Source organism: Astatotilapia calliptera, chromosome 16 (assembly GCF_964374335.1).
Source record: "Astatotilapia calliptera chromosome 16, fAstCal68.1, whole genome shotgun sequence".
Lineage (NCBI taxonomy): Eukaryota > Metazoa > Chordata > Actinopteri > Cichliformes > Cichlidae > Astatotilapia > Astatotilapia calliptera.
In genome coordinates, this window is record NC_137437.1 from 30,091,741 (window position 1) to 30,108,600 (window position 16,860).

The window sequence follows — 16,860 nt, forward strand, 5'->3', positions numbered from 1 at the left end:
AGTGAAAACGCTGCTGACCAAAGAGATGCTAATCAAACCACCGAATACAGACAAACAGCTACAAGTGCACCAGCACCAGCTTTAAATGAACGTGTTCATGAATTAAACTCTGAAATATACACTGAGCAGACACGGAAACCTGTGACCAAAGATTTAACCAGTGAAGTAATGTCATCCAGAGTTGATTCTTCAAATGAGACAGCTGCTCCCAGAAAAAACCATTATCCTTCTGATTATTTTGAAAAGGAAACCTCTGCATCCTCTGTGAGAGAAACTCAGGTAACACCAGATTCTATTCCTCAGAATGATTCAAACAGTGCCTCCAGTTCAACTAAGATAACAGAGGAACTCTCAGATAAACTGCTGAAATATAGTAAACATGAAAGGCAAAAAATGAGGAGAAGATTATTGACCCAACAAAAGCTACCACAGAGAAAGGAAAATCAGAAGACGAAAGAAAGGCAGATGTACAGGTTTGATGAAAGCTTCAAGGCAAAGAAAAAAAACTCAGCTCGGAAGTCTGATGATCCTGATCACAGACAGAAAAGGATTCTGTACAGAAATGAACTGTATAAATTAAATGCTACCTATAAGGAGAAAAAGAAAGAACATTTGAGAAAGATGTATAGAGAAAGTGCTGAAATTAGAGATAGAAAAAGAGAACGTGTCATAAGGACATATAAAGACAATCCCCTATTCAGAGATAAGCAGAAGGAACGTATAACAAGAAAATATAGAGAGTCTTCCATATTCAGAGATAAGCAGAAGGAACGTGTAACAAGAACATATAGAGAGTCTCCCATATTCAGAGAAAAGCAGAAGGAACGTGTAACAAGAACATATAGAGAGTCTCCCATATTCAGAGAAAAGCAGAAGGAACGTGTAACAAGAACATATAGAGAGTCTCCCATATTCAGAGATAAGCAGAAGGAGCGTATAAGAAGAATATACAGAACTTGTGCTGGATTCAGAGAAAAACATAAAGCTTACATGAGGTCATATGTATATAACCTATATAAAGAAAGCGAAGAATTTAAAAAGAAAAAACGATTTTACATGACTAAGCGGTATGGAGAAGAGAAACAATTTCAGCAACAACACAAGGACAATATGAGAGAACGAATGAGAGTAAAATATTGGAACGGTTTTTCTTTCAGACAGATGCATAATATCAGATGTGCAATGAATATAAAACGGAAATATCGCCAGATGCATCGACCAGCTGAGAGTTTACAGAGTCATCCAGAGAACACTTTAATGAATGAGGCCATATCTCGTTTCAGATCAAACATTAAGTCAGCACCATCTTATGTTTGTACTGTTTGTCTAAAAGCTTCTTTTCCTAATCAGGTGAAAATCTGCAAAAGACAAAATTACTCAAAACACCAGACTGTAGCTCATCAGTGTCTAACTGGTAAATATGTTCATGTGTGTGATGAAGCATGTCATGATCACTGCAGCTTTCCTGTTGAGAGAAAAAAAGAGTATATCTGTCACACGTGTCACAGTTCCCTCAAAAGTGGATGCATGCCCAGGCTTGCTGCTGTTAATGGTTTAGAACTGCAGGATATTCCAGCTGAACTTTGTGATCTCAACATTCTGGAGAGACATCTGATTGCCAAATGCATACCATTTGCTAAGATTATTCCTCTTCCAAAGGGGAGACAGAGACTCATACGTGGTAATGTGGTGTGTGTACCATCTGAAGTCCAACAAACAGTTGACTCTTTACCGAGGATCAGAAGCCAATCACAGATCATGAGGGTGAAATTGAAAAGACGACTGTGCTACAAAGGCCATCAGCTGTTCCAGACTGTCACCTGGTCTAAACTCATTCAAGCTCTGCGTAAACTGAAACAAATTCATCCACAGTACACAGATATTGTTATCAGAGATGATGCATTGCTTTGTGATCCAACGTTACCTGATGATGACAGCAGTGATGAAGCCAGCATGGCAAGTGATGATTATAATGAAGCAGATTTAATGGAAATTGACAACTATGAAAAAGATGCCCTTTTGTGTGAAAGTGAGTCTCAAAGTGACCAAGATATTAATATGCAATCCTGTGATGAACAACCAGAGGAACAAAATCCAGATGAACCAGAAAGTGATTTGAACAATGGAGGTTTTGCTCTAGAAAGTTGTCTGCAGCCTGTTGACATTTCAGAAGAGATTCTCTGTTTCACTGATAACACATATTGTGTGGCTCCTGCAGAAAGAAACAATCCTGTTAGCTTCTTCAGAACTCCTCATTTGGAAGCCATGGCATTTCCTGTGCAGTTTCCTACTGGTCAGAATACACTGGATGAAATGAGACGTCTCAAGCTCACACCGAGTGCATACTTCAAGTCAAGGCTTTTCAACATTGATGCAAGATTTGCTAAAGACACAAATTACCTGTTTTTCTCACAGTTTGTCACTGAAATACACTTGGCTAATTCCAGCATGACAATACAGCTAAGGAAAGGTAAAACTATGACGAAAGATGGACGCAAAATCACATCAGGAATGTTACAAAGTAAGACAGAAGTAGAGAAGCTGGTAAGAAATAAAGATGCAATCAGATTTATGCAGCCACTCAGAGGAACTCCAGCTTACTGGCAGAAAACTACCAGAGATCTATTCAGCATGGTTCGCCAAATAGGAACACCTCAGTTCTTTGTCACTTTCTCTGCTGCTGAGATGAGATGGCCTGAAGTGATTCAAGCAATAAAGAGACAGCAAGGTGAAGAGGTTGATTTTGAAGCCCTGGACTGGTCAGAAAAGTGTGAAATTCTAAGATCAAATCCAGTAACCACCATGCGGATGTTTGATAAGCGTGTTGAGGCTTTGTTCAGAGATTTGCTTTTTTCTCCTGCACAGCCCCTTGGTGAGATCATTGATTACTTTTACAGAGTTGAGTTCCAGCACAGAGGTAGTCCACATATACACATGTTGCTGTGGATTCGAGAAAAGGTAGAAGCAGATGTGGATGATGACCAAACTGTCTGTGACTTTGTGGACAGATACATCTCAGCTCAACTCCCTGATCCAGAAAAACAACCTGAACTGCACAAAAAAGTCACTGAGCTACAAAAGCACAGCAAAAACCACACAAAGACATGCTTTAAGAGTGTGAACTCTGGTTGTAGATTTGGGTTTCCCAAACCACCAGCCACAAGAACAATGATTGTGAGACAGGATGAGGATTCAGACACTGAAGCTGCAAAAGCCAAACTCAGACCTTTGTTGAACCTGCTGAAGGAACCTGAAGCTGCTTCCCTCACCATAGAGCAGATTTTGTCACGATGCAACTTAACAATGGATGAGTATGAACAATGCCTCCAGGACATAAACAAGAAAACAGCTCTGATTCTGAAACGTGACCCAAATGAGTGTTGGATCAACAATTACAACCCAGACCTGCTTGAAGCCTGGAACTCTAATTTAGATGTCTCATTCATTTTGAATGCCTATTCATGTATAGAATACCTCTGTAAATATATAACAAAGAAAGAATCTGGCCTCTCTGAATACCTGAAGACAGTTATTGACAACTCTGATAAGAACACCGTCAATGAATGTGATGAAATGAGAGCTGTGATGCAGGCTTACTCAAAAAAGAGAGAAATCAGCGCACAGGAGTGTGTGACTCGAGTCTGTGGCCTAAAAATGAAAAAATGTTCCCGCAGTGTTGTATTTGTACCAACAGATGATAACCCAGTAAAAATGAGTCGGCCCATGAGCTTCCTGGAAAGCACAACACATGACAGTTGTAATATTTGGATGACAAGTTTGAGTGATAAATACAAATGCAGACCTGAGACCCCAGAATATGAGGAAATGTCACTGGCTGATTTTGCTGCCTTGTGCAGGTTGGTGAGTGGTCCAAATGAAGGAAAAGATGTGCTTCCTCTTCTAAACCAGCTTGGATTTGTACAAAGGCGAAAGAATGATAAACCAGCTATAATCAGGTATTACCACTGTTCACAGGAAAAAGATCCTGAGCAATATTATGGTCGACTGTTGAGACTTTACCTTCCACACAGATCAGAGCAGGAACTGAAACCACAAGGGTTCCAAACCTATCAGTCCTTCTACAACTCAGGTTTTGTACGACTTCCATGTTCAGACCACAGTGAGTCTGTGAAAAGGGTTGTGAAAAGAAATAAAGACAAGTATGAGAAGAACTCTGAGGATATTGAGAGTGCACTGGAAGAGTTTGAACAAAATAGGGATGTTGTGATTGATGAATGGTGTAATCTTGCTCCTGAATCTGAAGTTGTGAGGCTGCAATGTGATGAGAATCTTCCTGAGAGACATTCTGATGATGAGAACGAACAGGAGAATGTTCCCGACTACAGTCGTCAGTCTGATGCTGTAACAAAGATCAGAGCCGTCAGAGAACAACCTGCAGTAGATCCAGCCGTGGTACGTGTAATGTATCAGAATCTGAACCAGAAGCAGGCCTGCGTGTTCTATGCCATAAGAGACTGGTGTATTCAGCGAGTTTGTGGTTTGAACCCAGATCCATTTTTCTTCTATATCAACGGTGGTGCAGGAACTGGAAAGTCACATCTGATTAAGTGTATTCATTCTGAAGCATCAAAGATCCTGAGCAGACTGCCTGCTAATGCAGAAGAAGCTGACATATCAAATCCAACTGTTTTACTGACTTCATTTACCGGTACAGCAGCTTTTTCTATCAGTGGCTCTACGTTACATTCTCTACTGAAACTACCCAGGAGTCTGAAACCACCCATTCAAGGACTTGGTAACCAACTGGATGAAGTCAGATCTGAGCTGATGAATGCTGAAATTATTGTTATTGATGAGATTTCAATGGTTTCAAAACCCCTTTTTGCCTATGTGGATGCAAGACTGAAACAAATCAAAGGCACTCAGAGACCTTTTGGTGGAATGTCAGTTTTAGCTGTTGGAGATTTTTACCAGCTGCCACCAGTGCGACAGTCTAAACCTCTCTGTGTTTACGATCCAGAACAGATTGACCTATGGCAGGAGCATTTTCAGATGATCACTCTAACCGAGATCATGCGTCAGAAAGATGATGTGGCCTTTGCAGAGATGCTGAACAGGATTAGAGTCAAAGAAAAGACAGATGAGCTTTCTCAGTGCGACAGAGATTTGCTGTCACAGGCTGTGACTGCACCAGAAGAATGTCCAACTGAGGTCTTACACATTTATGCCACCAACAAGAATGTGGAATCCCACAACACAGATACCCTGAAGAAGCTTCATTCAAACATCATAATCATCAATGCAGACGATTTCCAGAAGGATAAATGTACAGGCAGAATGGAACGAAGAGACAAACCATTTACAGGTGGGCGAAATGATTTACCTGACACTCTGAATGTTGCTGAAGGAGCTCGAGTCATGCTGACCAGAAACTTGGACACACTAAACGGTTTAGTCAACGGTGCTTTTGGTATACTGATAAAGGTGGTGAGATCTGAAAATGATGGACACATAATTAAACTGGGGCTCAGGATGGACAACCGGCAGCCTATGAGACACAACCGCAGTGCTAATGCAGCATCTGATGATCTTGTTTACATTGAGAGAGCAGAGGAGAGTCTGAAGTTTAAAGGAGCGGTACGCAGACAGTTTCCTGTAAAGCTAGCATTCGCTTGCACAATTCACAAAACTCAGGGTCTTACAACACAGACAGCTGTAGTTTCAATGAAGAACATTTTTGAACCAGGTATGGCTTACGTTGCTCTCAGCAGGGTGACGTCTCTCAGTGGACTCTATTTGCAGGACTTGGATGAGAAAAAGATTTACGCCAATCCCGAGGTAACTGCAGCGCTCCAAACCATGAGACAAGCCAGTGTTGAGGAAATGATGCCTCTTCTTCAGGTCAGAGAAACAGCCAGCAGACTTGACACTCTTACACTGATCCATCACAATACGGAGGGTTTGCCATCTCACATCAGTGACATCAAGAGTCATCATGAAATGTGTTTAGCAGATGTTTTGTGTCTCACTGAGTCTCACCTTCAAGGCTCCTTTGTTGCAGACAGTCTTCATTTGGACGGCTACACCATGTTTAAACGCAACAGACATGTGTCCTACACAAACTTTCCTCACATGGCCAGCAGAAGTGGTGGGGGAGTTGTTGTGTATTTGAGGAATCATTTTCAGGTTCAGGTAAAACAGTATCTGCATAATGTCACTGATCTTGAGTTTTTAGTGTTGAAGGTTCAGGCTCCATTCCCTGCGCTCATTGCTGTTGTGTACAGACCCCCTGACTACAGTTTGACACCATTCATGCAAAACCTGGTAAGTCTTTTAGATTCACTTGAAATCATGGACTGTCACCCAATCATTGTGTGTGGAGATTTTAATGAAAACCAGTTGCAGAGTGGAAGAAAACAGATTCTGGAGCAGTTTCAGTCGAGAGGGTATTCACAGCTGATCACTTCTGCCACTACAGACAAGAACACCCTGCTTGACCTCATTTTTATTTCTCAGCCACAGAAATGTCTGTATTCAGGTGTTCTGAGATCATATTACAGTTACCACAACCCTGTCTTTTGTGTCCTGTCCTCGAGCCAATCATGAAGTCGTCTGGTGAGTTTTGAAACAATTACAGATCATGTTTGTTACAGAGTTTACTGATTGTAGAGCATGAAAAAGATTTTTCATTGAAAAAAGGGTCTTCCCTACTCTGTCTGTCAGAAGACCCTTTCTTATTGCAATGTTATTAATCATTTCACCAAATCATTGCTGAACTTCATGCAGAGCAGAGAACATCTGCTATCATGCACCTCTGATCTGAAATGTGCTGCAACATTTATTAAACCAACATCATTTCTTTTATTCTCATGTTTTAAATGACTAAATCTTTTTACTGTGACGTATGTAGCTCAACAAACGAGATCTTCCCCTCCAAGGGCTTGAAAATATGAAATAGTAAATAAATAAATCCCACATAAATGCAGGTATTTATTATGGCTCACATGAATAAATACAGACAATTATATTTTCTTGATTATAGTAGCTTTTGTAGAATCAAAAGTTTTTGTGATGAATGAGGTTTTGCTTATCATGTTTTACAGGTAAAAAATGTCAAAAGTTATAAACTATCTTTACGCTACCAGAGATGTCTATAATGATACATTATGTAGAGAAAAACATTAGTACAGCTTACAGAATATGTATAAAAACTGATTTAGAAGTAAATGGATAGTTTTCTGAAAGTTCCCGACTACAGTTTAACACCACCCACCCAGATCAGCCCCCAAGTGTCTATGTAATGCTGGTATGGTGTGTGAGTTTGACTTGGCCTTTATCCGGGTGGGTTTGGGTTTGGGTGGATAAAGGCCAAGTCAGAATTCTCTGAGCAGCTGGAAAAAGCTGCTAATAAACAAAGACATCAAAAAGTGTGGGCTTTAGGTGTAGCCCCCGCTTTCTGATGCACTAATTAGACTTAGTAACCGACACCCCATACCAGCATTACATAGACACTTGGGGGCTGAGCTGGGTGGGTGGTGTTATAAGCACGTGTTTTGTTAGATATATTTTTTCAGACACCATCTTCATGAACTGCTGAGCCAAACCTGATCCATCAGTGCTGGACTGCACAGATAACTACATGCCACAAGGAGACTGCTGTGTTATGAATTGCCATACCAGTGTGTCTTCAATGGAGAAGATGACACACCCATCACCTGACCTCCTGCCTGATCTGGAGACCATCATCATGCTGCCACACTACACACCTCTGAGACCATCAATGATGACTCATACTGAGGAAACTGTATTTCCTGTCAGAGATGCTCAGTGATCCTCAGAGCAGAGAGCGGTATGATTCTTTATCTTTGATTTAAAAAAAAAATGTCAGTGTTTTTTAATTCAATTAATTAATTTAAATCCTGTTTATTGCATAAATAATTCCACACTCAAATGATTATACTTGTTGACACTTTTTGAGTTTTAATTCACATTATGGATTACAAATCTATGCTTTTTCTACTCTGTCTCTCTGTGCAGGTATTGCTGTCTTCTGAGTTCTTCAGTGTTCCAACTGAGACATTCAAACCTCACTGCAGAGCTCATGTCTTTCCTCACCATCATGTGAGTGTGAGATTGCTCTGGATTCTGGTTATATGGCCTGCAGCACCTATAAGGTATTTCAACATTGTTCATTGTATAACTTATTTGTAGTTTTTAGGCCTTAACACAACTAAAATGTTCCTTTTTCTGTATTTTTTAGAATAAGCTCGTCCAGTGTGCCTGCATTCCAGCTTCACAGAAAAGAACATCAGACACCAGCGAGGGAGGATAAGAAAGACAGACACAACAACATTGTCATCCCCTATGTAGCCGGTGTATCAGAAAAACTCAGGAGAGTTTTCTCCAAATACGACATCCCAGTGTACTTCAGACCCAGTAACACACTCAGACAGAAACTGGTTCACCCGAAAGACAAAACTCCTAAACACAAACTTAACAATGTGGTGTACGCTGTACAGTGCAGCGAGGAATGCCCAGACTTCTACATCGGAGAGACCAAACAGCCACTTCACAAGCACATGGCACAACATAGAAGAGCCACCTCCACGGGACAAGACTCAGCAGTTCATCTGCATCTAAAGGACAAAGGTCAGTCTTTGAGGATGCCAATGTTCACATTTTGGACAGATGGAGGAGTGAAAGAAGCCATTTACGTCCACTGTGAGCGACCATCTTTAAACAGAGGCGGTGGTTTACGACACCAACTGTCTGCCATCTATAATCCAGTTTTGAGTTCCCTCCCCAGACACCGTAACGTCCACTCACATCCTGGGAGTGGGCGTGGGTGATTTCCTGACCTCGGGAAATCACATGATAGGGTGGGGCCAGGTTTCACAATGAGCTCACCCGAAACCCTGGCTGATTGGGACCCACACCCACTTTCACACCTTGGCTCATGTGATTAGGTAGAGGATCATCAGGGGGTTCTTTGTCCCTCTTTGGGGGGAAACTCCCACTGGGTTTAAATCTGGGACTCTCCACCATTGACCCTTAGAACTGAAGAAGCTTCTCGGATGAGAGGTGAAACGTCTTCAAGGAACTCAAAGAAGTCCAGACGCTTTTCTTTCCAAGCTCCTTAGACTTCACTTGTGTTAATTACATTTTATTTGTTGTTGTTTTCTTTTAGATTTATATGCAGTGATTGGATGTGGTGGAGCTTTGTTAACCGTGTGGAAAACATCTGTTTGTGATGATATTTACAATGAGGCTTTAAGGTGACAGTTTCCATGTAATTTCAATCCTCTTACTAAGCAAAAACATGTTTGCAATTAACATATTTTTTCAGTTTTGTCTTTTGGATTTATGGTTAACATTCCTCTGTGACAGCAAATACTAAACTGGTCCAAGTAACCAGCATATCATTGGTCAAAGGCAAAAAGGACCACATGTCACACTAGCAATGAATTTTTGACTGTGTTTGTGTTAGTATAGAGTAGGTCTAACAGTGGTTTTCCACATCTGCTCTAATATATATAGATAATGGGTCAGACATATAAAGTCATTTTGAAAAGTTCATAAAGGTCATTTATATGTGTTCCTCTTTATCATTTTATATCAGGTCACACAGCTGACTTGAGTTTTGATCAGAGTAGAACCATAACATTCATGCTAATGGTTCTACTGTTTACAGTTACTTTATGATGGATTTCACCCTGGTCACAGCACTATGTGAAAAGCTGTTAGAGGTAAAGTTAAGCCAATTAATACATCATCATAAGTCACTCTCTAACGCAGGGCAGTGATTATTATTCACTGTAATTTATTCCACAACAATGTTCTTTATTTGATTCTTTAAATATGCACATCGATTGTTTAGCTCTGTGACTCTCCACACCTGAAATATATCACAATGTGGACTTCATTTCGACAGTATTTTGTAGATTGGTACCATATTTATCATCGAATCATCTTGTGCACTTATTAACTAAATGTTGTTTGTTTGTTTTTTTTGTTTGTTTGTTTGGGGGTTTTTTGTTGCCATTTTTACCTTTCACCAACTGTGTAAATTCTGCAATTTTACCTTGGTTTTGTTTCACATCAGTTTATCTGCTGGCTGGTATTCCTGTCTTCCTTCTCTCACCCCAACCGGTCGCAGCAGATGGCCGCCCCTCCCTGAGCCTGGTTCTGCTGGAGGTTTCTTCCTGTTAAAAGGGAGTTTTTCCTTCCCACTGTCGCCAAAGTGCTTGCTCATAGGGGGTCATATGTCATATGATTGTTGGGTTTTTCTCTGTATCTATGAAGCGCCTTAAGGCGACTTTTGTTGTGATTTGTTGCTATATAAATTGAATTGAATTGGTTTTCTTTCTTTTCTAATGTTTCTGGTCATTTTTCACAGTTAAACAAGTAACTTTGAGGTTACGTCATCGTTTTCAGCTGTTATCTGTATACATTTTTTTCCTAATAATTACATTTCTGCAAAATTATAGCAGTTCTGGTAAGTTGTAATATTTCTGCCAAGTTATTAATTTTTTAATAAATTATTACATTTCTGCTAAGTTGTAGCTTCTGGTAAACTACAACATTTCTGCTGAATTGTTATGTTTCTTCTAAGTTATTGCATTTCTGCTAAGTTATTACATTTTTGCTAACTTGATGTTCTTCTGCAAAGTTATTAAAATTTCAACAACTTTTTAAACACTGACTTTGATTTCTTCAGCTTCTTCAGCTATTTTCAACTATTTTCAGCAGACAGCTTCAGCTTTACAGTTTCCTCTAAGTGATTGCAGTTCTGCTAAGTTATTCCATTTTAGCAAAGTTCCTTTGATTCTGCAAAGTTTTTACAATTTCTGCAACTTTTCAGCTTTTTCAGCTACTTTTTGCATACAGCTTCAGCTTTAAGCATCCACACTGCATTTTCGCAGGAAATGCAAATTTTTCTAGTTATTATTCTAGTTGCTTCCGTACACTTTTCGCCGTTAAACTACTTCCACAATTTTCAGCCGATTTTCACCGTTCAAATTTTAAACTATTCAGCTATTTTTGCTCTTTCCTGCTATGATTTTTGCTATTTTTAACTATTATACTTTTTAAAATATTCCACTTTTTTCCTTTAATTTGTCCCATTGAAATGAATGGGAAACTTCAGCAATTCTGCTAAAATTTGCTTGTTTTTGAAACTTAACTACTTCCTCATATTTTCACCTAGAACAACCATTCAAACTTTAAAATGTTCACAAATTATTGGGCTATTCAGGTATGATTCAGCTTTTTCAAATCTTTTACTGTTTTACTTTTATGCCTCTTAAAGTTTTGAGTTGCAAAATTGTGATTTTTCACAAAATACATGTGTTGTTATGGTTGCTATGCTCTTGGCTTCCAGTGTGCCACTGAAGCTTTTGCAGTCTTCTCTTCATGTCCGAACAACTGTTTGCTACTTGCTCAATTTTCACTCAACTTCCACAAATTATACATCAAAACGTAGGTATTTTTTCTGGCTTTCAGAAAATGTCACCATCATTGTTGTGGGATTTATAGAATTTTTGCAAATCTCCTCAGACTAACACAAGTTCAGAAAACTCTCCATATAAAGTCAATGGAGAGTTTGTTCATAATCACCGCTGCATTTCTGTAATGAGAGGCATATTCGAATCGTCATATCTCCTTAACGAAGCAAAGTTAAGACATGAGGCTTGTCCCCGCATATCTTCAGACACTCCTGACGCTCACAATTCAAGAATTTCTTTCTCAACTATTACCGTTCTGAAATGAGTTGGACTTGTTTGAGGGTAGGAAATTCGTCCTTCGCTCAGATTTCTTCAGATTTCAAAGTCTGGAAATGAACCACTTTTTTCTCTCGTCATAACTTTTTGTTGGATTTCCACAGAGACCTGAAAATTTCCATGATTGTTCACCAAAGCCTGCTGTCTCTTACGGTGAAAGAATGATATTGATACTCCAAATAGATTTCAAGTTACAAAGCATTGTTTGAGGGCAAGTCAAGGCAGTTTTTGCTTCGCTCTACTCAGTTATGGTGCATTACAAGTCAAATATCTTTAATAATTCATATTTTAATGATAAATTGTAAACACTGGAAGATTCCCCCATGTCTTCTGAACAAAACGGTGTAAGAATGACCGTTCTAGCCCCTACGGTTAGGAAATTATGGTCATTTGTTTGAGGGGAGTCGTCACTATGAGAAATAGACTGCAATAATCCTGTGCCTCTCTCTGCTGCGTGTGTAAAAAGATGCACCTTTTTTGGCGGGAAAACGTAAACAGCCACTCTGATTGGTGGATTTAAATTCGGCAGCTCTCTCCCTCTGTGTCTGTCTGTGTGTGTGTGTGTGTGTGTGTGTGTGTGTGTGTGTGTGTGTGTGTGTGTGTGTGTGTGTGTGTGTGTGTGTGTGTTTAGTGGGAGAGAGAGAACCCTACCCTTATTTGGCAGCATGTCATTGTAGGATTTAAATTGAATATAGTTAGACTGATTGACTGGATTAGAGCCTGTGTTTGTGTGTCCCTCTCTGCATTTCTGTTTCAATATGCCTCCATATTTGTAATTTTGTAAGTTATTGCTATTCTGCTAAATCATAGTATTTCTGGTACTTTTCGGTACTTGTGCTAAATACAGTATTTCTGCTAAATTATAGTATTTCTGCTTTATTATACTATTTGTGCTAAAATATAGTATTTCTACTAAATGTAGTATTTCTGCTTTTTATACTATTTGTGCTAAATTATAATATTTCTGCTTTTTATACTATTTGTGCTAAATTATAATATTTCTGCTTTTTATACTATTTGTGCTAAAACATAGTATTTCTACTAAATGTAGTATTTATGCTTAATCATACTATTTCTGCTTTTTATAGGATTTGTGCCTAATATAGTATTTCTGCTTTTTATAGGATTTGTGCTTAATATAGTATTTCTGCTAAATTATAGTATTTCTGCTTTTTATAGTATTTGTGCTAAAACATAGTATTTCTACTAAATGTAGTATTTATGCTTAATAATAGTATTTCTATATATTTCTGCCAGGTCCCCAGGCAGCCAATCCTCTGTGAGGACTTAGACATTCAAATTTTCAAATCAGGGCCTGCACGGTTTCCCAGCCAATCATATATGTGTCCTGAGGCATTCAAATTTGCATATTGGGGCCTTCATGGCTTCTAAGCCAGCCAATCATATCTGAGGGCTGAGGAATTCAAATCCACAAATCAGGGCCTGCACGGCTTCCCAGGCAGCCAATCATATATGTGGCCTCGGGCATTCAAATTTGCATATTGGGGGAATTCGTGGCTTCTAAGTCAACAAGTCATCCATGTCGTATATCTCTAAAAATTCACATTTTAATGATAAATTGTTAACACTGGAAGATTCCCCCATCTCTTCTGAACAAAACGGTGTAAGAATGACCGCTCTAGCCCCTACGGTTTGGAAATTATGGTCATTTGTTTGAGGGGAGTCCTCACTATGAGAAATAGGCTGCAATAATCCTGTGCCTCTCTCTGCTGCGTGTGTAAAAAGATGCACCTGTTTTGGCGGGAAAAAGTACACAGGCTCTCTGATTGGTGGATTCAAATTCAGCAGCTCCCAGGCTGACCTAGAAACTTATTTCTCTCTCCCTGTGCATTTTTTTGCAGATTTTTGTCATTTAACAAGTATATTTGAGGGACCCTCAGCATGTTCAGCATTTTTTCAGCTGTCCATTTTGCTTTTCCAATTTTTCTGTTTAACTTATTACTATTGTGCTAAATCATACTGTTTCTGCTATTTCATAAGATTTGTGCTTAATATAGTATTTCTGCTTTTAATAGGATTTGTGCTTAATATAGTATTTCTGCTTTTTATAGAATTTGTGCTTAATTTAGTATTTCTGCTTTTTATAGGATTTGTGCTTAATATAGTATTTCTGCTAAATTATAGTATTTCTGCTTTTTATAGTATTTGTGCTAAAACATAGTATTTCTACTAAATGTAGTATTTATGCTTAATCATAGTATTTCTATATATTTCTGCCAGGTCCCCAGGCAGCCAATCCTCTGTGAGGACTTAGACATTCAAATTTTCAAATCAGGGCCTGCACGGTTTCCCAGCCAATCATATATGTGTCCTGAGGCATTCAAATTTGCATATTGGGGCCTTCATGGCTTCTAAGCCAGCCAATCATATCTGAGGGCTGAGGAATTCAAATCCACAAATCAGGGCCTGCACGGCTTCCCAGGCAGCGAATCATATATGTGGCCTCAGGCATTCAAATTTGCATATTGGGGGAATTCGTGGCTTCTAAGTCAACAAGTCATCCATGTCGTATATCTCTAAAAATTCACATTTTAATGATAAATTGTTAACACTGGAAGATTCCCCCATCTCTTCTGAACAAAATGGTGTAAGAATGACCGCTCTAGCCCCTACGGTTAGGAAATTATGGTCATTTGTTTGAGGGGAGTCCTCACTATGAGAAATAGGCTGCAATAATCCTGTGCCTCTCTCTGCTGCGTGTGTAAAAAGAGGCACCTGTTTTGGCGGGAAAAAGTACACAGGCTCTCTGATTGGTGGATTCAAATTCAGCAGCTCCCAGGCTGACCTAGAAACTTACTTCTCTCTCCCTGTGCATTTTTTTGCTGATTTTTTCATTTAACAAGTATATTTGAGGGACCCTCAGCATGTTCAGCATTTTTTCAGCTGTCCATTTTGCTTTTCCAATTTTTCTGTTTAACTTATTACTATTGTGCTAAATCATACTGTTTCTGCTATTTCATAAGATTTGTGCTTAATATAGTATTTCTGCTTTTAATAGGATTTGTGCTTAATATAGTATTTCTGCTTTTTATAGAATTTGTGCTTAATATAGTATTTCTGCTTTTTATATGATTTGTGCTTAATATGGTATTTCTGCTAAATTATAGTATTTCTGCTTTTTATAGTATTTGTGCTAAAACATAGTATTTCTACTAAATGTAGTATTTATGCTTAATCATACTATTTCTATATATTTCTGCCAGGTCCCCAGGCAGCCAATCCTCTGTGAGGACTGAGACATTCAAATTTTCAAATCAGGGCCTGCACGGTTTCCCAGCCAATCATATAAGTGTCCTGAGGCATTCAAATTTGCATATTGGGGCCTTCATGGCTTCTAAGCCAGCCAATCATATCTGAGGGCTGAGGAATTCAAATCCACAAATCAGGGCCTGCACAGCTTCCCAGCCAGCCAATCATATATGTGGCCTCAGGCATTCAAATTTGCATATTGGGGAATTCGTGGCTTCTAAGTCAACAAGTCATCCATGTCATATATCTCTAAAAATTCATATTTTAATGATAAATTGTCAACACTTGAAGATTCCCCCATCTCTTCTGAACAAAACGGTGTAAGAATGACCGTTCTAGCTCCTACGGTTAGGAATTTATGGTCATTTGTTTGAGGGGAGTCGTCATTATGAGAAATAGACTGCAATGATCCTGTGTCTCTCTGTGCTGCGTGTGTAAAAAGGATGCACCTGTTTTGGAGGGAAAGAGTGCACAGGCTCTCTGATTGGTGGATTCAAATTCAGCAGCTCCCAGGCTGACCTACAAACTCACTTTTCTCTCCCTGTGTGTGTGTGTGTGTGTGTGTGTGCGTGTGTGACAGAGAGAGAGAGAGAGAGAGAGAAAGGCTTTTAATGGGATGATCTCATTCTAAGATTCAAATTCAATATATTTAGACTGGTTGACTGAATTGGATCTTGTGTGTGTGTGTCTCTCTGTGCATGTGTGTTTTCTTATGTGTACATATTTGTGATTGTGTGGCTGTTATAGATTTTTTTGCTGATTTTTTTCATTTAACAAGTATAGTTGAGGGACCTTCAGCATGTTCATCATTTCTTCAGCTGTCCATTTTTGCTTTTCCAATTTTTCTGTTTAAGTTATTACTATTGTGCTAAATCATACTATTTCTGCTATTTTATAAGATTTGTGCCAAATACCGTATTTCTGCCAAATATAGTATTTCTGATTAATTATAGTTTTTTCTACCAAATCATAGTACAGTATTTCTGCTTTTTATAGGGTTTGTGCTTAATATAGTATTTCTGCTAAATTATAGTATTTCTGCTTTTTATAGTATTTGTGCTAAATTATAGTATTTCTGCCAAATTATAATATTTGTGCTAAAACATAGTCTTAATTTAAAATTACAATATTCATAGTTCATCACAGTGTCTCTGGTAAATCACAATATTTCTGCTCTGTTGTACTATTTTTCTAAATCATAGTGTTTCTGTAATGTTTAAGTATTTTTGGCTAAATATATTCTTTCTGTTATCTTATACTATTTCTCCTAAATTCTTGTATTTTTGAGAAGTTATCATGTTTCTGGTAAGTTACAATATTTCTGCTAAATTCTGCTATGCTATTGTATTTCTGCCAAGTATTATGTTTCCTCTAAGATATTGCAGTTCTGCTAAGTTATTCCATTTTAGCAAACTTCTTTTGCTTCTGCAAAGTTTTTACAATTTCTGCAACTTTTCAGCTTTTTCAGCTACTTTTTGCATACAGCTTCAGCTTTAAGCATCCACACTGCATTTTCGCAGGAAATGCAAATTTTTCTAGTTATTGTGTGGATGCTTTAAGCATCCACACTATTGAGTTCCTGTTTCTCTTTATTCTTTATACTTTATTCTAGTTGCTTCCGTACACTTTTCGCCGTTAAACTACTTCCACAATTTTCAGCCGATTTTCACCGTTCAAATTTTAAACTATTCTGCTATTTTTGCTAATTCCTGCTATGACTTTTGGTATTTTTAACTATTATACTTTTTAAAATATTCCACTTTTTTCCTTTAATTTGTCCCATTGAAATGAATGGGAAACTTCAGCAATTCTGCTAAAATTTGCTTGTTTTTGAAACTTAACTACTTCC

General features: G+C 38.5%; 2 protein-coding genes across 3 annotated transcripts in view; one reads left to right on the plus strand and one right to left on the minus strand.

Annotated features, from left to right (window-relative positions):
• The window catches only part of LOC113007388 (inactive dipeptidyl peptidase 10), a 434,773-nt gene that overhangs the window by 138,243 nt on the left and 279,670 nt on the right, over nucleotides 1-16,860 (minus strand). The window lies entirely within an intron of this gene.
• Nucleotides 3,169-10,657, plus strand: LOC145421159 (uncharacterized). The gene is made up of 3 exons (XM_080291013.1): nucleotides 3,169-7,810; nucleotides 7,999-8,135; nucleotides 8,222-10,657. Exon 1 carries the CDS (start codon nucleotides 3,169-3,171, stop codon nucleotides 6,565-6,567), a length of 3,399 nt encoding a protein of 1,132 aa, XP_080147139.1. The 3' UTR covers nucleotides 6,568-7,810; nucleotides 7,999-8,135; nucleotides 8,222-10,657.

Bases quoted from the DNA above. Each gene is read 5' to 3' on its own strand.
- LOC145421159 (XM_080291013.1), top strand. From the start codon at position 3,169: ATGATTGTGAGACAGGATGAGGATTCAGACACTGAAGCTGCAAAAGCC.